At 43.0% G+C, this 22555-nt stretch overlaps 1 protein-coding gene across 1 annotated transcript in view; it reads right to left on the bottom strand.

Annotated features, from left to right (window-relative positions):
* LOC134346922 (uncharacterized) overlaps positions 1-22555 on the bottom strand; it is a 142230-nt gene that overhangs the window by 9776 nt on the left and 109899 nt on the right. Inside the window, exons 24-28 of the mRNA XM_063048780.1 lie at positions 12064-12191; positions 8083-8203; positions 4148-4263; positions 3543-3666; positions 2836-3053 (exon numbers count right to left, since the gene is read on the bottom strand). Of these exons, the coding sequence (XP_062904850.1) occupies positions 2836-3053; positions 3543-3666; positions 4148-4263; positions 8083-8203; positions 12064-12191 (707 nt within the window). The remainder of the gene's footprint in view (positions 1-2835; positions 3054-3542; positions 3667-4147; positions 4264-8082; positions 8204-12063; positions 12192-22555) is intronic.

The following is a 22555-nucleotide window of genomic DNA, read 5'->3' as shown; positions in this document are numbered from 1 at the left end:
CGATGTAGCTGACAATTTTACAACTGTAATTTTACAGCTAACTTCAATCCTGTGCAGTAGCCCGCCACACCCCCACCCCCACCCCATACCAGATGGTGATGCAGCTAGTCTATTTGATAGAGGTATACAAAACTATGAGGGGTCTAGATAGAGAGGTAAATGCAAGCAGGCTTTTTTGTTCTGAGGTTAGGTGAGTCTAAAACTAGAGAGACCATGGATCAGGGGTTCCAAACTTGGGGTCCACAGACCCCTCAGTTTATGTTAAGGGTTCATGGCATAAAAAAGGTTGGGAACCCATTTTAAGGATGAAAGGTGAAATATTTAAGGGGAGCCTGAGGGGGAACCCTCTTTATTCAGAGGTTGATGCAAGTGTGGAATGAGCTGCAAGTGAAAGTGGTGGATGCAGATTTGATTGCAACATTTAAGAGAAGTTTGGATAAGTATATGGATGGGACAGGTACGAAGGGCTATGGTCCAGGAGCAGGTTGATAGGACTAGACAGAATAACACTTCAGCATGGAATAGATGGGCCAAAGGGCCTGCTTCTGTGCTGTAGCACTATCTGACTCTATTAAGAACACTATATCAAATTCCCTCTTCAAGTTAATCAGCAATATGTTGAGATGTTTTACCATGGCTAATAAGCTCCCCTACTTGCTCCCAAACATATAATACCACAGATGCTGAAAATCTGAAATAAGTTCAGTGGGGATAAAAAAACACTCATCAGGTCGAGCGGGATCTATAGAGAGAGAAACATTGTAAACTGTTCAAGTCGATCTCCTTTCATCAGAAACGGGTAAAGTTAAATAAGTTTCAGAGATGTGCTGATATTGGCAGAGAAAAGAGGGAGGGTCTTTAAAAGGGTAATGGGCCTCAAGAAATGGCACTGTCTAAGGGCTGATGGTAAGGGCCAGTGAATAACAGAGGGGGTATTTGGAGGATGTGTTAACAGAAAGAGGTCAGTAAAGTCCAGTATTGCCAGCAGAGATCTTTCCTGTAGGCAGGTGACCAGAATTCCAAATTTGGCCTCACCCACATCTTATAATGTACAACTTCAAAACAACATCCTGCCTCCTTACTCAAGAAGGCCATGGTGTTGAATTCATGTCCTTAATTCAGGAGGCACACGATCTTTCTTTTGTGTCACTGAGATTAGTTAGAAGGACACCCTCCAGTAGGATTTTGGTGGAGTCCTCTGCAAGTCCCATCATAGAAGTAGACCACCAGGCCTGACCAGTATATGTTCCACTTGTCACCTAAAGACTGTCTGCATAACTCTGTTCTGTTCTCCCTAAATGTACGTTCATGTCAACCAGAAGTTTCACCTTCCTACTACCACTAAATGGTATGCAGATGGATGGCAAGGTAACATTCCATCCCAGTGACATGGAGGAGTGTGCAGCTAAAAGAGATAAGGAGGCCAGAGAAGAAATTTAAAACAAGGTCAAGAATTCTCAAATGATGGTGATGCAATACAAATCAGTGAGCATGAAGGGACTTATGTGAGTCAGGATACAGGGACCAGAGTGGGAGATGTGAGGTTTGTAAAGCCCTCTCCACCACTGAGCACACTGACACGAAACACTGCCACAGGAAAGCAGCATCCGTCATCAGGGACCGCCCCCCCCCCCCCCCCCACTATAGATATACTCTCTTCTCACTGCTGCCATCAGGAAGAAGATGCAGAAGCTTTAGGTTCAGGAACAGTTACTACCCTTCAACCATCAGGCTCTTGAACCAAAGAGATAACTTCACTCACCCGATCACTGAAATGTTCCCACAACCAATGGACTCACTTTCAAGGACTATTCATCTCATGTTCTCGATATTTTTTGCCTATTTATTTATTCATTCATTCATTTATTTATTATTTCTTTCTTTTTGTATTTGCACAGCTTGTTGTTTTCTGCATTCTGGTTGAACGCACAAGTTGGGCAGTTTTTCATTGATTCTGTTATGGTTATTATTCTATAGATTGAGTATGCCCACAAGAAAATGAATCTCAAGATTGTATATGGTGACATGTATATACTTTAATAATAAAATTCACTTTGAACTTTGTGTGGGCCAACTTCTGAAGTAAACAAAGCCACGGAAAAGGTTTTCAGTGGCCATTAAGTCAGGTGGACCGGGCATTGTGGTGTGGTGAAGGGGATTGGTGGCTAGGGAACAGAGTTTGAAGCAGGTCCAAAGACAACATCTTGGATCCATGCAAAACCAATTTGGAGGAAAATTTTTGCTCATCAGTGCTGGACATCAGATGGGCAACCTGACAATCTGCAGAGCCTGAGCATCATCGCAGAACATCACTAAAGGACAAAACAGAAGGGGATTGAACAGAATGGAAGGTGTTCAATTTAAACACAGGTGCCAGAGTAGATGGGTGAGTGGCAGCAATAATAAAGTTGAAGAAAAGATAAAGATTAGCTTTATTCATCACTTGTACATTGAGACGTATAGAGAAATGTACCGTTTACATCAAATCAAATCAGCGAGGATTGTGCAGGGCAGCCCACAAGTATCATCATGCTTCCAGTTATCAAAATAGTATGTCCACAACTTACTAACCCTAACTCATACGCCTCTGGGAGGAAACCAGAACACCCGGAAGAAATGCATGTGTCATGGAGGAAATGTACAAACTCCTAAGAGACAGCAGCGAGAATAGAAATCTGATCTTATGGCTGGTATTGTAGTGGCTCTACAATAGCTAGTAAGCACAAAGCCGTTCAGACAGCTTAAATCACATTCAATGAGCAAGCATGAGGCCAAGTAACCCCACTGTACACATGCGGCAGATCTGCCCTGCATTTTCTTGCCCTTTCGTCTTACCAGAAAGTCTCCTTTCTAGGCTTCCTTCCTTCTTTGCTTCAGTGATTTTCCTTTCTTGTTTCTCTTCCTCTGTCCCTTGAAGGAGACTCTTTTCTGGCTTCTCTTTTTTTACCTCTAGAGAGTCGATTTGAATCACTTGCCCCTGAACCCCCTTTTCCTTGAACCGTTTCAGGGCTGCCTTGGCTTGCTTGGCTGTCTTGTATTCTATATAAGCAATTCTGTAAATTAAACATTAAATGTCGTAAGAGAAACAGAGACAAGGTAATAGCCAAATCTGAGCCAGTTAGAAGTCTCCTCCTCCTATTTGTGCTTTCAAGATCATAAGACATATGAGCAGATGAGGCCATTCACTGCTCCTAGGCTGCTCTACCATTCCATCATGGCTGATTTATTTTTTCTCTCAACCCCATTCTCCTGCAGCCATGGTTGAATTGGAGAGCAGACTCTATGGTCTGGATGGCCTAATTTTGCTTTTATCTCTTATAGTCTATGTCTTCAATTGCCTCGTTATAAGAAGTTCTGGAATTCCTTCTCTAAATCTCCAGTCTCCTTTTTTTAAATAAAAAGATGCTGCTTGAGGCAAGCCTTCTGTTATTATATCATATGGCTCAGGGTATAATACTCTTGTAAGACAGTAGGGATGTTTTACTCTGCTGAAGTGCTATTTATATACAAGTATGTCAGTATTGTGCTTAAAATTTACTTACCCGTGTGCCTGGCGGTCATTTTTTTCAGAGACTCGGATATCCTCAGCATCAGTAAACAGAGACTTCAGATACGTCTTACTCAATGGACGAGGGAAGTTCTTCACCATAAGAATCTTCTTTTTCTCTGAAGAAGAAATTTCCAATAGTTTATGCATCCTGGAGGCTGCACTTTGAAATAGGTTCAAAGGGGATGTGAGGATTAAGATTTTTCACTCAGAGAGTGGTGGATGCCTGGAATGTGCTGCCTGGTATGGTGGTAGAGGCAAATCCATTAGAAGCATTTAACATAGACACATGAATGAGGAAGATGGAGGTATATGGACATTGTGTAGGTAGGAGGAATTAGATTTTGGGTTTAAAAAAAATTTACTTTTTAGCTGGTTCGGCACAACATTGTGGGCTGAAGGGCCAGTTCCCATATTGTACTGTTCTATGTTTTCTGTTTAAATAAAGTTCATGAGGTGTTTTTCAGTAACACTTAAGCTCATGGAATGCACTCCCAAATAGAATAAATTAAAAGGTGGTGGCTGTAGGAATGGGATAGTTCTGGTTAGGGTGGGCTGAATGGGTTATTCTATGAACTGCACAGTTAATCACAGGCGTACCTCTGCTCCTCTGATGCACGGATTGCAATTGGATTAGACTTCCCTTGCATTCAATTTCACTTTTACTTAGGGCACCATCTGCTGCTTCTGTTGTTTTGAATGCAATTAAGGCAAACCTGACCAAAACAAAAGAAAAATGAAATTGGAGTTAGGATTTTATGTTCAGGTTATTCAAGCTCAAGGTTAACTGTCGATCAATCATACATCAATACCCATGAATACAGCCAAATGAAACAGTGTTGCTCTGGGTCCAAGGTGCAAAAGACAGCTTCTACCTTTTCATCCAAAGGCACTATTGTCTTTTTAAAAGTATCTTTTATGATCACAAGACCCTGCTGGACATTAAGAACTTAAAGTACAGCAGGTCTGCCCCATCAGCGAGTTGCTCGTTGTCGAAGAAAATAAAGGAGCTGGGCTTGTCAGTGAGGTGGAGGAGGAGTCATTGTGCAGTCTAACAGCCAGTCACTTTTCTTGTGATTGCAAGACCTTGTTGGACATTGTTAATGTGGAATGTCACAAGTCTTACTCAATAATTTATTGGCAGATGGCGGTGGAGCTGCATGACCTCAGTCGTAACAAAAACTAGGCCTCAAGCCGTGGTGTCGCCTGTTTACAGCCGCCCAGGAGAGAGGTGTCGGAGACAGTGTGCAAAACCGGAGGCGCTGTGGTGCGACATCCAAGTTGGAGTTGGTACCAACATTCACACACAGCACAAACTATATAGCACATATGAAATAACAGTAAAATACAGTCACATATAGTCCAAAACCCTGAGTCCATGAATGTTGCAGCAGTCTGCAGTTGAACACAATACAGCCTGTCTTCTGCTGAGTGAACATTAGGGGGACAACAACTCCAGCTTGGACGCATCGCCACACCGGCTCCGATAGAGTGCACCAATTCTGTCGCCTCTTTCCTGAGCAGCTGCACACAGGCAACACCACAGCTTGAGGCCTAGCCCTCACTACGACTGAGACCACACAGCTCTCCTGCCAACCAACATTGCCTTACTGACGCTGGCAGCATAGGACCTGCAGCAAGTCCAGATCCTTCATTTTCTCTGCCAGCAAGCAACTCGCTGATGGGGTAGTCCTGCAGTACTTTAAATTCTTAATGTACAGCAAGGTCTTGCAATTGTAAAAAAAATACGTTTAAAAAGGACAATACACTTTTTGGTTGACCCCAGAGATAAGTACAGCACAGAAACAGGCCCTTCAGCCATCTAGTCCATGCTGACTACTTAAACTGCCTACTCCAATCGATGTATACCAGAACCATTGACCTTGATATCCTTACTATCTATGTGCCTATCTAAACTTCTCTTAAACATTGAAATTAAGCTTGTATCACCACTTGTGTTGGCGGTTCATTCTACACCCTCATGACCCTCTGAGTGAAGAGGTTTCCCTTTAAACTTCTCACCTTTCACCCTTAACCCACAACCTCTGGTTTAAGTCCCACCCACCCTCAGTGGAAAAGGACTGCTTGCATTTACCCTATCTATACCCTCTTAATTTTGTATACCTCTATCAAATCTCCTTTCAACCTTCTCCATTCTAAAGAATACAGTTCTAACCCATTCAATCTTTCTGTATAACTCAGGTCCTCCAGACCCTGCAACATCCTTGTAAATTTTCTCTGCACTCTTTCAATCTTGTTTACATATTTCCTGTCGGTAGGTGATCAATACTGCACACAATACCCCAAATTAGGCCTCACCAATGTCTTACACAACTTCAACATAACATCCCATCTGCTGTACTCAGTACATTGATTTTAACATATTTAACAAATTATACACCTGTATTCTCAGATCCTTTTGTTCTACAACACTCCTCAGAGCCCTACTGTTCACTATGTAAGACCTAACCTAGTTGGTCCTACTGAAGTGCAAAACCTCACACTTGTCTGCATTGAATTTCATCTTTGACCCCATAGAAACTGCTGTGATCGAATGCATCACCACCTTAATGGAAGGTGCTTAGAAGACATTGGTGAATTCAATTTGGTCACCTATTTGGAGCTTAGGAGGATAATGGCGCCTAACGGCAACTTCTTTGCTTGCATCTTCAGAACCAGCTTTATTTCTATCTTTAATATCTCTTTATTTCCCTTTTAAGGTTTTTTTGAAGACCCTGACCCAGAGTTACACACTGACTTTGGTTCTTTGTGGAAATGGGACCCGCTCTCAGGGTCTCATAACCAGCTGCTTTTCGATATGCCCAGGACGCGGCCTGGAAGACTAGCGCTCCTTCAGGGTGCCAGAATTTTGTGGCTCTGGAAACACTGATTTGAGGCCAGTGCTACCGCCTGCTGTGTTGTGGAAGTACACGGAAGATTGAAAGCAGTGAGCTGGCTGCTGGCTGTGTGCCCAGAGACCTGAGTTCTTTGGGCACAGAGCTCAGAAAAAGCGACGCAACAGACTTTTAACACCATAAATCAATGAGTCGTTTTGTCTTGTCTCCCTTATTAGGGCGAGAGAGAGCCTGTGGTATGTCGAATACTGGGTGAACAAGTAGTCTTTGGTGTACTGCAAGCCTGTGTCATTATTGATGCTTTGAGTGCTTGGTTGGGGGCGCTGATGTTTTTTAATGGTGGGGGGGGTCATTGTTTTGCTGCCACTGATGCATGGGGGAGGAGTTGGGGGGGCTTTGGGGTTCTAACATTAACTGTCATTCATTCTTTGGGCACTCCTCTGTTTTCGTGGATGTTTGCAGAGAAAAAGAATTTCAGGATATATATTGTATACATTTCTCTGATATTAAATGTACCTATTGAAACCTATCTAAGGAAAAAATATCAACAAGATTGAAAGACTAAAGAGAAAAATTATAAGGATGTTAAACACAGATACTGGGAGACAAGGGCAACATTCACAAAATGCTCGAGGAACTCATCAGGTTGGGTAGCATCTATGGAGAGGAATAAACAGTTGAAATTTTGGGCCAAGACCCGAAGTTAAGGCCCCACAGAAGTGCTGGGAAGGGGAAACTGTGACTCCCCCCACTTGACGATGTTACCCAGTTTGTGGCAGTCGTGCCAGTAAAGATACCAGTGTACACACCTCCCCAGCTTTTTGGCACTTTGACAAAGTACCTGAAGAAATTATATACACCAGGTTTGCAGTAGCTTAAAAGAAACCATATTCCATACTGGGCATTCTGGATCACAACAGCTTTTGGACTGAATACACAGCTTGTGGGGCGGCACGATAGTGTAGTGGTTAGTGCAACATTTTGCAATGGCAGCAGTCAGCAATCAGCATTCAATTCCCGCCACTGTTTGATGGAGCTGGGCCTGTACTCGCTGGACCTCACAAGAATAAGACGGAATCGCATTGAAACCTACTGAATATTAAATAGCTTAGATAGAGTGGGCATGGTGAGGATGTTTCTTGCAGTTGGGGAGTCTAGGACCAGAACACAAGGACATCCCTTTAGATCAGAGATGAGGAATTACTTTAACCAGAGCGTGGTGAACCTGTGGAATTCATTTCCACAGACGGCTGTAGAGACCAAGTCATTGGGTACATTTGAAGCAGAAATTGATAGGTTCTTGATTACTAAAGGTGTCGAAAGTTGAAGAGAGAAGGCAAGAGAATGGGGTTGAGAGACACAATAAACCAGCCATTATGGAATGGCTGAAGTGATTGATGGGCAGAATTGCCTAGCTTGCTTTGATGTCTTATTGTAGGGGTTCCCAACCTGGAGTCCACGAACCCTTCAAGGCATATAAATATTGGGAAATCCTGTCTTAAGAGGAGTATACAAGTTATCCCTGTGACCACACTAGTTTCTTCCAGATGCCTTGGTTTCCTCCCATTTACGGGTTGGGTTAGTAGGTTGTGGGTATCCTCTGTTGGTGCTGGAAGCACAGCAAATTGGGTGCCTTGATGTACATGTAACAAATAAAACTAAACTTTAATCTTTAAATACCTCTTGGTGCTTTTCTGATTCTCCTGTATCCAAACACCAGCAACTTTCTCAAATAGCTTTTTAAGGTTCTTGGCAGACACTTCTCTTGGAAGACTTCTAATGTACAGCGTCCTTCGACTTTCTGCAATGCAAAGAAAGTTAAGCTGCAAATCAGTAATCCATTTGAATAACCAACGGTGGCACATAGTTGAGGAGAATTGATGGCAATAAAATCAAGGACTGTTGGTTAATTGAAACTTCCCAGTCTAAGGGTGGTACAGTACCAGCGACCCAGGTTCAATTCCTGACACTGCCTGTAAGGAGTTTGTATGCTCTCCCCATGACCGCATGGGTTTCCTCCCACAGTGTAAAGATACACTGGTTGGTAGGTTAATTGGTCATTGTAAATTGTCCTGTGATATTAAATTGGGGGATTGCTGGATGCGCTGCTTGAAGGACTAGAAGGGCCTATTCTGTGTTGTACTTCAATCAGTCAATCAATCAATAAATAAAAAGAGATAGATGGACATTTGTTGGGTCAAGACATTAGGGATCATTGAACAAAGGTTGGAAAATGGAGCACAAGATGCCAGAAACACCACTTGATCTGAAGAACTCTCGGGTTACTCAACAACTAAGGATAAACGATTGGCAAGAACATGAAAGATGGAACTTAACATGAACAATTCTAAGGTCATCTATTTTGGTAAAAGAAACAGGAAGGTAGAATATTATTTAAACAATACGAGACAAAGATGCTGATATTCAAGAGGGATTTGGGTGTCCTTGGAGATGAACCTGTGAAAATTAATTAACATGTAGGTTGAGGGAGCAATTAAAAGATAAATGATATGTTAATCATTCTTGCAAGAGGATTTGAGTCTAAGACTAAAGATACCTTTGCTGCTGTTATAAAGTGAGATTTTGTAAGGCATTGGTCTGACCACATTGAGTATTGTGAGCAGTTTGGGACCCAGTGTTCTTGGCAGAAAGGATGTGCTGTCACTGGAGAGGGTCCAGAGGTTTATGAGAATGATTCCAGGAATGAAAGGTTAATGTGTGAGGAGTGTTTGATGGCTCTGGGCCTGTACTCACTGAAGTTAAGAAGAATGGGCGGGTGGAGGTGGGGGGGGGGGGAGAGGAAGATCTCATTAAAGACTATGAAATATTGAAAGGCCTAGATAGAGTGGATGTGGAGTTGATATTTCCATTAGAGGGAGAGTCTAGAACCAGAGGGCACAATCTCAGAGTAGAAGACACTCCTTTAGAGGAGGAATTTCTTAAGCCAGAGGACTGAGTCTGGAATTTATTGCCATGCACAGTCGTGGAGGCCAGGTCATTGGGTATATTTTATGCAGAGGTTGATAGTTTCTTGATTAGACCAGAGGGTACAGCCTCAGAATGGAAGGACATCCCTTTAGAACGGAGATGAGGAGGAATTTCTTTAGATAGAGAGTGATGAATCCATGGGATTCATTACCACAGGGAGCTGTGCAGGACAAGTCAATTGGTATATTTAAAGCAGAGGTTGACAGGTTCTTGATTAGTAAGGTCTTCAAAGGTTATGGGGAAAATAGGTTGGGAGGGATAATACATCAGCTATGATGGAATGACGGAGCAGACTAGACAGGCCAGATGGCCTAATTCTGCTTCTATGTCTTATGGTCTTGCAGTCTTATATATGTCTCTGGTGAGACTGTGTCTGAAGTGTTGCGTTGATCTTGTCTCTCCACCCAAGCAAGGATATAGTTGTGATGGAAAGAGAACAATAACGGTTCACAGGAATGATTACTGGAATGGAAGGCCGTGTCCTACGAGGAGAAGGGAAAGCAGACTGGACGTGTACCCTCAGGAGTTTAGAAGGAGAGGTGATCTTATGAAATGTACCAGGTTCTTAGAAGGTTATTGAGAGTGGTTGTAAGGATGTTTTCTCTGGATGGAATTTAATCTGGCCAAATGTGAAGTGTTGCACCTTTGGTAGGTCAAATGTAAAGAAGCAGTATACTGTTAAGGGCAAGACAGTGCTGATGAGCAGAGGGACCTTGGAGTCCAGGTTCAAAACTCCCCGAAAGTGGCTACACAGATTAACAGGGTGATTAAGAAGGCACATGGCATGCTTGCCTGTATTAGTCAAGGCATTGAATTCAAAAGTCAGGATGTTATGCTGCAGTTTTATAAAATTCCAGTTGGCATGTGGTCAAGTGGTTAAGGCGTCGGTCTAGTGATCTGAAGGTCACTAGTTCGAGCCTCAGCTGAGGCAGTGTGTTGTGCCCTTAAGCAAGGCACATAACCACACATTGCCCTGCGACGACACTGGTGCCAAGCTGTATCGGCCCTAGTGCCCTTCCCTTGGACAACATCAGTGGCATGGAGAGGGGAGACTTGCCACATGAGCAACTGCCAGTCTTCCATACAACCTTGCCCAGGTCTGCGCCCTGGGAAATCGTCCAAGGCGCAAATCCATGGTCTCATGAGACTAACGGATGCCTATTAAATTATTAGTTATTAGTGAGGCCACATCTGGAGTATTACATACAGTTCTAGTCGCCCCACTATAGGATGTTGAGGCTTTGGAGAGGGTGCAGAAGAGGTTTACCAGGATTAGAGGGCAAGTGCTATAACGAGAGGTTGGACAAATTTGGACTGTTTTCTCTGTAGTGGTGGAAGCTGATAGAGGTTTATAAGATTATGAGAGGCATAGATAGAGTAGACAGACAGTATCTTTTTCCCAGGGTTTAGTTAGCCATTTGATTATTCATTTAATTGGTTCGACACGATATTGCAGGTTTTTCCTGTGCTGTACTGTTCTATATTCTAAACCAGGGGCCAATCTCAAAACAGGGGACAGCCATTTAGGATAGATAAGAAGAAATTCCTTCATCCCTACACAAGAAGACTGGAGGTACAACTGTTGAACTGTCAGGACAGGGACTGATAGATTTCTGGATGTTAAGGAAATCAAGGAATATGAACTTAATGGAAGACAAAGTATCAGCTTCTTCCCCTGCACCAGCAGATTTCTGAATTGACAGTGAACCCAGGAACACTACCTCACTATTTTTTGCTCTCTTTTTGAACTACCTATTTAACTTTTTTAAAAATATATACACACTCAGTAACCACTTTATTAAACACACCTGCTCATTAAGCAAATATCTAATCAGCCAATCAGGTAGAGGAAACTCATGCAGATATGGTCAAAAGGTTCAGTTGTTGTTCAGACCGAACATCAGAATGGGGAAGAAAGGTGATAGACAATAGACAATAGGTGCAGGAGTAGGCCATTCAGCCCTCTGAGCCAGCACTGCCATTCACTGTGATCATGGCTGATCATCCACAATCAGTACCCTTTTCCTGCCTTCTCCCCATATCCCTTGACTCCGCTATCTTTAAGAGCTCTATCTAACTCTTTCTTGAAAGAATCCAGAGAAATCCAAGTGACTTTAACCATGGAATATTTGTTGGTGCCAGATGGGTTAGTTTGAGTATCTTAGAAACTGCTAATCTCCTGGGGTTTCACACACAATAGTCTCTTACAGTTTACAGAGAATGGTGTGAAAAACAAAAAAAATCCAGTCAGCAGCAGTTCTGTGAGCAAAAAAAGCCTTGTTAATGAGAGAGTCCAGTGGTGTGCAGAACAGCATTTCTGAACGCACACTTCAAACTCTGAAGTGGATGGGCTACAGCAGCAGAAGACCATGAGGATATACTCAGTGGCCACTGAATGTACCTATTATATACTTTTTAAATGTCGGAGTTGATAAACCTGATTCTGATTCTAACTGGACATTCTTCTGCCTGAGGCAACAGGGGCACTTGCTGTAGGAGATGGTAAGGACTGATGCTCCTCTCTGACATTGTTACGCTCTTCAAAGTGCTTCTGGAACACATCCGGGCTTATGCAAAGAACCGGAGCACTGTGTTGTCTAGGGTGCCCTATGCCAGGAAGAGATGATGCCCTCAAAGCATTTTTAAAAAAGTCAAATAACGAAGAGTAATTACCAGCATCCAGAGCTCCCAGTTTCACCACTTTGTTCATCTTTACTGCTTCCCCAATGATCCTGCACTCATCAAGTTTCAATGCCTTGTCCACATCTTCCTCACAATGCAGTTCAATGCAAGCAGAACATCTGAAAGAAATGTACATGTGCAAAGTATAAAGAATGTATACTTTTTACAACCCTTAGATTTCTCTACAACTACAGTAACGTAAGAAAAACCCAATAGAATCCATTAAAATAAAAGACTGAACACCCGATGTGCAGAGAGAGGGAAAAAAAAACAAAAAAAAAATAGCGCAAACAATAAAAGACAGCTTAGAGCATTCAGAACTGAAGTTCACAAAAGCGAGTCTATAGCCAGGTAGGTTCAGAAGCCAGTTAGTTGCAGGCCAAAGCTTCAGTTCAGTACAGAGACGAATAAATCCAGCAGGCCTGTCCCTCGCCCCCAGCCCCGACACCCTGACCTTTTCAATTTGGCCCCGCGCTTAATTCATCCGAATCTTGGGTCGTTCCTTGCCCTTGGGCCCGGGCCCTGCCACATCGATATGCTCTTGGGCCCGAGGCTGCCACCTCAATTCAGACCATACCCAACCTTTTCCAATTTGCGCTTACATCAATCAAACCCCGGGCTCCATCTTGGTTCTGCCACGTAGAAATACCTCAAAGTCTGCTCTATTGATGGCCAGCTTAAATAATAGGCTGTTGGGCCCTTTAAGCTTGTGTCACCAGTCAAACCCTGCCTAATCCACTCTCAACACCATGATGCCCTGTATCTATTTTATTTTATATAATTTAGAGATACAGCACAGTAAAAGGCCCTTGCAGTCCAATGACCAATTACATCTTTGGACCATGGGAGGAAACCCACACGATCACAGAAAGCAGGTAATGGAGGAATGCCATTAAAAGTATAAAAGTGATTTGTTTGAGCAATAAGGTTAAAGCTATTTTCCAGATGATAATGTGTGGAGGTAGCTTCCCTTGCAAATAATTTTATCCGCTCTGAATCTGTTGTAGTTTGTTACTCTATATTAGAAGACCTAGCCAAACAGTACACAATAGAACCTTATATGTTTCAGTTAACTCCACTCTCATTATTCTAACCTTGAGTGAACCTGAAACAGCCTTGTGTCATAAATCAACTCTGCAATCTCAAGAATCCTTCAGGTGAACTTTTACTGCACTCCCTCCAGGGAGAATAGATCAAAACTGCACCAAATATTGACAAAAGACTTTTATGACAGTTACATGAAACCTCTTGCATAAAGCAATATACCATCACCTCTTTAACTGCTCTCTGCAACTATCTGCTTGTTTTCAGTGACTAGTGTTCAAAATACCCAGGTTCCTTTATGCAGCAGCATTTCCCTACCTTTTGCCATTCAAATAATACTTTGTCTTTTTGGTTTTCCAACCAAATTGAGTAAGTTCACATTCCTCCACTTTCTACTGCATCTGCTGCATGACTGCCCACTCACTAGAGTTGTCCAATTCCTTCTAAGCTTCTTAGCTCACAAGCTCACCCAGTTTTAGACAATAAGACATAGGAGCAGAATTAGGTCACCAAGAAAGCACCAACATTTCATCATGGCTGATCCATTTCTCTCTCAACCCCAACCAGTTGTCTTCGCCCTGACCTATCAAGAATCCATCCACCTCTGCCTTAAATATACCTAACGACCTGGCCTCCACTGCCACCAGTGGCAACAGATTCCACAGATTCACCACACCGACCATTTCATCACGGCTGATCCATTTTCCTCCTTAGCCCCGATCTCTTGTCTTCTCCTCGTAACCCTTCATGCCTTTACTAATCGAGAATCTAACAACCTATGCCTTAAATGACTTGGCATCCACAGCCACCTGCGGTAACACATTCCACAGATTCATCACTCCCTGGCTAAAGAAATTCCTCTTCATCTACGTTCTAAACGGGCGTCCCTCTATTCTGAGGTTGTGCCCTCTGGTTCTAGACTCCCCCACCAGAGGAAACATCCTCTCCACACCCACTCTATCTAGGCCTTTCATCATTTGATAGGTTTCAATGAGATCTATTCTTCTAAATTCTAGCAAGTACAGGCCCAGAGCCATCAAATGCTCCTCATACAATAAGCCTTTTTTTCCCAGAATCATCCTTGTGAAAGTCCTCTGAACTTTCTCCAATGTCAGCACATCCTCTCTTTAATAAGGGGCCCAAATCTGCTCACAATGCTACAAGTGAGGCCTCATCAGTGCCTTATAAAGCCTCAGCATTACATCCTTTTGTGTCGTTCACAGCCTGAGAAATATTATATTCTGTTCCCCCATACAAATCATTGCTATATACACTCAATGGCCACTTTATTGAGTACGGGTGTGGAATCGAGTGTGGTCTTCTGCTATTCAAGGTTCAATGTATTGTGCATTCACAGACGATCTTCTGCACACCATTGTTGTAATCTGTGGTTATTTGAATTATTGCCACGTTCCTGTCAGCTTGAACCAGTCTGGCCAATCTCCTCTGAACTCCATTAACAAAGTGACTTTGCCTAAAGAACTGCCACCCACAGGATTTTTCTTTTTGTTTTTTTGCACCATTCTATTATCTCTAGAGACTGCTATATGTGAAAATCCCAGGAGACCAGCTTCTAAGATACTCAAACCTCTGTCTTGTCTGTCAATGAATTCTTCAACACAGTCAAGTTGTGAATACTCCAGGGAGCGAGGCAACAGATTTCCTTAAGTGATCAAAACTACACTATTTTTATATTTTTCTTCATCTTAAGTACAAATGCAAACTATCCTTATAGGACAGTTGATAAATCCTCTGCTCATCATATGCTTAGATACATACATAAAATTTGAGTGTCAGTGTGAAGGCCAACATTTGTTATCCTTAGTTGTGCCTATCCTGGGCCCAACATATTGGGCGATGCAATTATGAAGAAGGTACATCAGTGGCTGCACTTCATCAGGGGTTTGAGGAGATTTCAATTATCACCTAAGACTGCAACAAATTTTATACATGCACTGCGGACAGCATTCTAACTGGTTGCATTGCTGTCTGGTATGGAGGGGCCACTGCACAGAATCGCAAAAAGCTGCAGCAAGTTGTAAACTTAGTCAGCTCCAAGATGGGTACTAGCCTCCCTGGCATCCCGGACGGTCCTGACGAAGGGTTTCTGCCCGAAACGTCGACTGTACCTCTTCTTAGAGATGCTGCCTGGCCTACTGTGTTCACCAGCAACTTTGATGTGTGTTGCTTGAATTTCCAGCATCTGCAGAATTCCTCGTGTTTGCACCTTCAAGTAGTGATGCCTCAAAAAGGCAACATCCATCATTAAGGACCCACATCACCGGGGACTTGCCTTGTTCTCGTTGTTACCATCAGGAAGGAGGTACAGAGACCTGAAGGCACACACTCAGTGATTCAGCAACAGCTTCTTCCCCTCTACCATCCTATTTCTGAATGGACAGTGAACCCATGAACACTACCTCACTACTTTTTTGCACAACTTATTTTAACTATTATTTATTATTGTAACTCAATGTATTATTATGTATTGCATTGTACCGCTGCACCCTAAACTGGTGATATTAAATCCGATCCTGATTTTCATTTCTCTTCTCCCAAATAAGGGTATGGCTCTGATATTTAAAGTTCAGTCAATTTAAAGTATGTATAATGTCACCATCTACTACCCTGAGATACATTTTCTTGCAGGCATTCACAGAACAAAGAAATACAATGGAGTCAATGAAAAACTACAAAGACGGATGAAGAACCATTGTGCAAAAGGCAAACTGCACAAGTACAAAAAAAAGTAATATTAAATAAATGATACTGAGATGAATTGTAGAGTGCTTTGCCTTTCCCTGAATCAGGCCATTTCAAACCTATTACATCCAGTGTAAGTCAGACACTGGGCTTAGCCTACTTCATTTACAGACATAGATTATTCTTTTTATAAGCCTGCGTTGATTCTTCCACCTTATCGAAGAGCATCCCACAAGTAACTTATTTCAAAATGATCTCTGATTTATCGGGTTATCAGTCGGACCTTCAATCCAAGACGGTTTCCACTTCTTCCACCATCTGGCAAGAACTAGGACATTTGTTTTGTCTACCTGCCCACTGTCCTTGACTTGTTCTAATCAGCTGTTTTGCAGATTTTTAAAATTTCTTCAGCTCAACAGTTGCTTTTGGCTTCTTAGGCCATTTCATGAAATCAGAATCAGGTACAGTTGGCTACTTGGTCCATTGAGTCAATACGATCTCCAATAAAATGTTCTAGTCAGTCCCAATTCCCTGCTTGTTATAATTATTTTCTCTCGTGTCTATCGAATTCCCTTTCACCCCTCACATCACTACCACACCGTCTAAATAAAAGCTCACATTTGTCTGTTCCATATGCTCTCCACTTTTAACCTGTAGTTCCTAAGTTTCAAATAAGCTAGGAATTAATTTGCTTTTCAGATCCAGAGCCTCACTGACAAGGACAGATGTCTCCACCATCGAGGACATCTTCAAAAGGTCATGCCTCAAAAAGGCAGCATCCATCATTAAGGACCCCCATTACCCAGGACGTGCTCTCTTCAGGTTGCTACCATCCGGAGTGAGGTGCAGGAGCTGGAAGGCACTCAGGCAATGTTTCAGGAATAGCTTCTTCCCCTCCACCATCAGATTTCTGAATAGACAATCAACTTATGAACACTACCTCACTATTTTGCTTTCTTTTAGCACTACTTATTGAATTTGATTTTTTAATATATATTTCATATTATAATTTGTAGTATACCTTCATGTATAGCACTTTACTGCTACCACAAAACAACAAGTTTCAAAACGTACAGTACTGTGCAAAAGTCTAAGGCACATATGTAGAGCTAGATTCCCTAAGACTTTGGCAGAGCATTGTAGTAATTTTATGTATTGCACTGTACTGCTGCTGCGACCAAAAAAAAATACATGACATATGTGAGTGATGATAAACCTGATTCTGATATGGGTCTCTATTGTGGACTGAGAGTGGGAAGAGGGCAGGGAAAAGGAAATCCCTGTTTGGGAAAAAGGGAAGGGAAAGGGGAGGGAGCAAGAAACACCAGAGAGACATTCTGTAATGATCAATAAACCAATTGCTTGGAATCAAATGACCTTGCTGGTGTCTCGGGGCTGCGTGTGTCTGCACCCACACACCCACCCCACTCCTCTGCCAGCTGTCCCACACCCCATCCTGCACCGCTCCACCCTCACTACTCCCAACATCCTTTACTCCTGCCAGATTTACAAACTCGTTCTCCATTCCTCATACAGTACTGTGCTGAAGTCTTGGGCACCCTAGCTATATATTTGTGCCTAAGACTTCTACATATTACTGTATATCAGTGACAATAAACCTGATTCTGTTTCTAATTCTGAAGGATAGCAATTATCCACACATCTCTTACTGCCCTTTAGCAGAGGACATTCAAGAATGTGGGCCTGAAATCATACATAGAACATAAAGTATAACAAGTATTCCAATGAAAGGGGAACAAGTGAACCAGAAGTGGTTTTAATGACAAATCAGAAGTTTGAAGTCAGATTATTGAGATGTAAAATTCTACAGCTGTCACAGTGGGATCTGTATTTGGATTAACAGTCCACCACCAGAGCATCTTAGATATTTACCCTTCTTCTATTAGTTGTGACCTTGCAGATCTTTATCTGATCCCATTCCCAAACTTCTTTGTTCAACGGTGATAAACCAGCTTCTCTGGCTGAAGTTCCTTATACCTGAAAGCAGTACAGCACATTGACTTTGCCTTCACAACCACCTGTGGTAACAAATTCCACAGGTTCGCCACTATCTGGCTGAAGAAATTCCTCCTCATCTCTGTTCTAAAAGTTGGTCCCTCTATTCTGAGGATGTCTCCTCTGGTCCTAGACTCCCCCACCGAGGAAACATCCTCTCCATATCCACTCTATCAAGGCCTTTCAACATTCTGAAGTTGTTTGAAAGGATGTGTGTTTTGAATGATGCAGAGACTTTTAGTTCCTTCCCTAACGGAACACTGATTTCCATGTGCTACGTGGGAGTGAAGAGTAAAATTCATCTTGAAGCAGGTTAAAAGGTTGGCACAACATTGTGGGCTGAAGGGCCAGTACTCTGCTGTAATGTTCTACGTTCTACATCAAAAACTTCTAAAGATGTGTAGTGGAGATTACATTGTCTGGCTCCATCATAGCCTGGTATGGAAACACCAATGCCTTTGAATGGAAAATCCTACAAAAAGGTAGTGGATTTGGCACCATCCACCACCAAAGATCCTCACCACACAGGCCATGCTGTTTTCTTGCTAGTGTCATCAGGTAGAAGATACAAGAGTATCAGGACTCTCACCACCAGGTTGAAGAATAGTTACCACCCCTCAATCATCAGGCTCTTGAACCAAAGGGGATAACTACACTCACTTGCCCATCCATTGAGATGTTCCCACAACCAATGATGTCATTTTAAAGACTCTATCTCATGTTCTCATTATTTATTGCTATTTAGTTATATTTGCATTTGCACAATTTGTTGTCTTCTGCACTCTGGTTGATCTTTCATTAATGCTGCTATAGTTACTGCCCAGAGGAAAATGAATCTCAGGGTTGTATGTGGTGACATACGTGTGCTCTGATAATAAAATTTACTTTGAACTTTGATCTTTTAACTGCGTTTCATCATTAATGGTATTTAATTTGCTAGCTAAGGAAAGATCTAAATCAGCTGAAATACACCACAAGGAAATTAAGTGGTGTCATAGCAAAACACTGGATTTGAGCCTAATACGTGTTCTCCAATACAGGTGTTCCCCACTTTTCGAACGTTCGCTTTATGAAACCTCACTGTTACGAAAGACCTACATTAGTTACCTGTTTTCGCTAACAGAAGGTGTTTTCACTGTTACAAAGAAAGGCAGTGCGCAGGGAAAAGCAATGCACAAAAAAATCAGCGCACGCCCCGAGCAGCCGCTCTCCCCTGGATTCGGAACGGCATTCTCGCCAGCATTGCTTAACCACATGCCTGTGAGCAGCCGTTTGCAAGATGAGTTCTAAGGTATTGGAAAAGCCTAAAAGAAGCTCGTAAGGGTGTTACACTTAGCGTAAAACTAGACATAATTAAGCGTTTCGATCGTGGTGAACGAAGTAAGGACAAAGTGAGTTTGGCTTGTGGAAGTTGACCAAGATGATGTTGAAGAGGTTTTGGCATCCCATGACCAAGAACTGATAGATGAAGAGCTGATGCAATTGGAAGAAGAAAGGATAACAATCGAAACCGAATTCAGTAGCGAAAGTGAAGTCGTCCAGGAACTGAACGTGAAGCAACTGCGTGAGATTTTTGCTGCAATGATAAAGTACGACTTTAATTTTGAAAGGGTACATCGGTTTAGGGCATATTTGCAAGATGGTTTGAGTGCTTACAAAGAACTGTATGATCTAAAAATGGCACGAGGCTAAGCAGTCAAGCAAGCCTTCCACATCAGCCACAGCAGACGACAAATCTCGACCTTCGACATCGAGGCAGGCAGTCATAGAAGGTGACCTGCCTGCCCTAATGGAAACAGATGATGAGATGACACCTCAGTGTCCTACCACCCCAACCCCAGGCCACGGACAGATACCGATTCGCGGAGAATGCAGCGGTAGCCGGGAGGCACACAGGACATCTTTAAGAAAAAAGCCAAAATACACATGCTAATTAATTAGGTGCCGCCTGGCATGTAAATGTCGGCCCAGATCAGAGGTGATTGCCGATTGCGTCGCCTCTGATCTGGGCCGACAATTATGTGCTGGGCAGCACCTAATTAATTAGCATGTTTATTACTGCTTTTTTCTTAAAGATGTGCTGTGTGCCTCCAGGCTACCGCTGTACCCCTGTACGCTTCACGGATCGGTCTTGGTTCGCTGTATGGAGGGTGGGGGCCACTGCACCAACCAATCTCCGACAACTCAGTCTAACACACCATCATCAGTGCACTCGGCAAGCTGTCTTCCCGATTCCCGTAAGTGGTACTATACTGTGCATACGTTATTTCTACTTTATATTGGCTGTGTATTTTTAAGTGTTATTTGGTATGATTTGGCAGCTTCATAGCTTAAAGGTGTGACGACAGACCAAATTATCAGAAGATTGATGCCGATAAGAGGACAATGGGGGAACATTCAGAAATGTTAATGAGAGACGAGAGGGATTAACGAAAAGGAGACACAGTTCCGAGTATTGTCAGAGACCGGTGGCTTTGAACCCTGAACTGTTTGAAGTTTGATGGACAGGCGATACCCCAGCAGGGGGATAAAAAGGGACAGGTTCGCTAAGGCACCAGACACACAACTCCACGAGGTAACGAGACCCTGGAAGCGGTGTGCCCCCACAAGTTGGTGGAAGTTTTGGAGGTCTGCTTGCGGGACCAGCCATAGACGCACAGGGTGGAAAGATACGGTCAGGCGGGAACCTGGTGTGTGTGTCCGCCCTTGCCTGGGTGCTGGGTTCACCGCAGAAGAACGATCGTATCTGGAACGGAGGGGTCACAGTCGGTGACCTCCGAAGACATTACAAAGGGCTCGCCCGAAAGCTAACTGCGAGGAATATCGAAGGTCTGTTTGGAATCCGATTTACATATTCATTCGTTCTCTCTCTTCTCCCCGCCCCAACGGCACAACAGCGATTACTGCGAACTGAATTGAACTAAATTGAACTGAACTTTGCGTCACTTGAAACTGATCATTTACCCCTACACTGCGATAGAGCTTGATTGATCCTATTATCCTAGTTCCGTGTACATGTGTGTTTTATCATTGCTAAACTGTTGCATTTATATCCTTTTGATTAGAGTACTGTGTTGCTTATTTCTTTAATAAAACTTTCTTAGTTCCAGTAATCCAGACTCCAACTCAGTGGTCCATTTCTGCTGGTTTGGCAACCCAGTTACAGGGTACGTAACAAAGGTTACTGGAGAGAGTGTTTCTGCCAACAGCGCTTGCGTGAGATTTTCTGCCAAGAGCGCTTGCGTGAGATTTTCGCTACAGAGAACAGTGCCGGCAATGATTGTGGAAAAGTATTTCTACTTTATATAGGCTGTGTATTTATCATATCATTCCTGCTTTTTCTATATGTTACTGTTATTTTAGGTTTTGTGTGTTATTTGGCATGATTTGGTAGGTTATTTTTGGGTCTGCGAACACTCACAAAATTTTTCCATATAAATAAATGGTAATTGCTTCGCTTTTCGACATTCCGGCTTACGAACCGTTTCATAGGAACGCTCTACCTTCGGATGGCGGGGGGAAACCTGTACTAATTTGAGGCGATGTGTGAGTGTTAATTATTAAGAAGTTTAAGGATGCAATGCAGGCAGCACGGTAGCGTAATGTTCTTACAGCGCCAGCGACCTGGGTTCAATTCTCAAAGCGGTTTGTAAGGAGTGTGAACATTTTCCCCATGACTGTGTGGTTTCCCTCTGGGTGCTCCGGTTTCCTCCCACATTCCAAACGTTAGTAGGGTGATTGGTCACGGTGCTGTATCACTAAATAAAAATCAATAAATAAATTTACTATAATCTATTGATGCTGTGCCTGGTTTGGGACTTCTGTAATCTACTCTAGTAGAGCAGAGTTCAGAGCCTTTGGCCCACAGTGTTGTGCTGATCTTTTAATCTATTCCAATACAATCCTTCTCTCCCACATACGCCTCAATTTTTATTTCATCCATCTTCCCAATGCATCCACTTCCAATGCAACACTCGGCACTGCGCCTGAGGGACCCACCCATTCTCCATTCAAAAAACATACCTCCGACATCCCCCCACTACACCTTCCTACAGCCACACTCAAATCAAATTAACTTTAATTTTCATTCAACCATACATGGATACAGCTGAACAAAACAGTGTTCCTCTGGGGCCAAGGTGCAAAACATACACAGCACATTCAAAATAGCAAGCCAAAAAAGACATAGTCACACAAAAAAAAACCATATATATAGTCCAAGACCCTGAGTGACAGGTCCTGCACATTGATAGTCCTCAACTGGACTGCAGCAGCAGGCAAGCCCACAGCTAGGGGCCTAGTCCTCACTACAACCGGGGCTATGCAGCTCCCACGCTTTCTGTCTTGCTGCCAAATAAGGGCCTGTGGCAACTTACAGTATCCAAAAAAAAACCCTCACCCCACACACACCTGCACTTGTCTTGGGAAAAAGTTGTTGGCTATCCACCTATTCATGTATCCTACCATCCTACAAACCTTCATCATTCACACTGCCTCCACCATTTGCCACTCCAAAGAGAAAAACCCCAGCCTGCTCCAACCCTCCCCACAAGAAGTGCCCTCCAATCCAAGCAAACCAACTTCACTCATACAGACAATGCCTGCATGTTGGTGGTGCTGGGGCAATGTGGAAAGTGGTGAGCAATGGGTTCTGTTGAATACTGAAGGAGCTTTGCTGTCCCTAAACCATGATCTGACAACACTCAATGCTGGCAGTAGA

Source organism: Mobula hypostoma, chromosome 5, assembly GCF_963921235.1.
Source record: "Mobula hypostoma chromosome 5, sMobHyp1.1, whole genome shotgun sequence".
Classification (NCBI taxonomy): domain Eukaryota; kingdom Metazoa; phylum Chordata; class Chondrichthyes; order Myliobatiformes; family Myliobatidae; genus Mobula; species Mobula hypostoma.
This window is presented reverse-complemented; position numbering and strand designations above follow the sequence as displayed.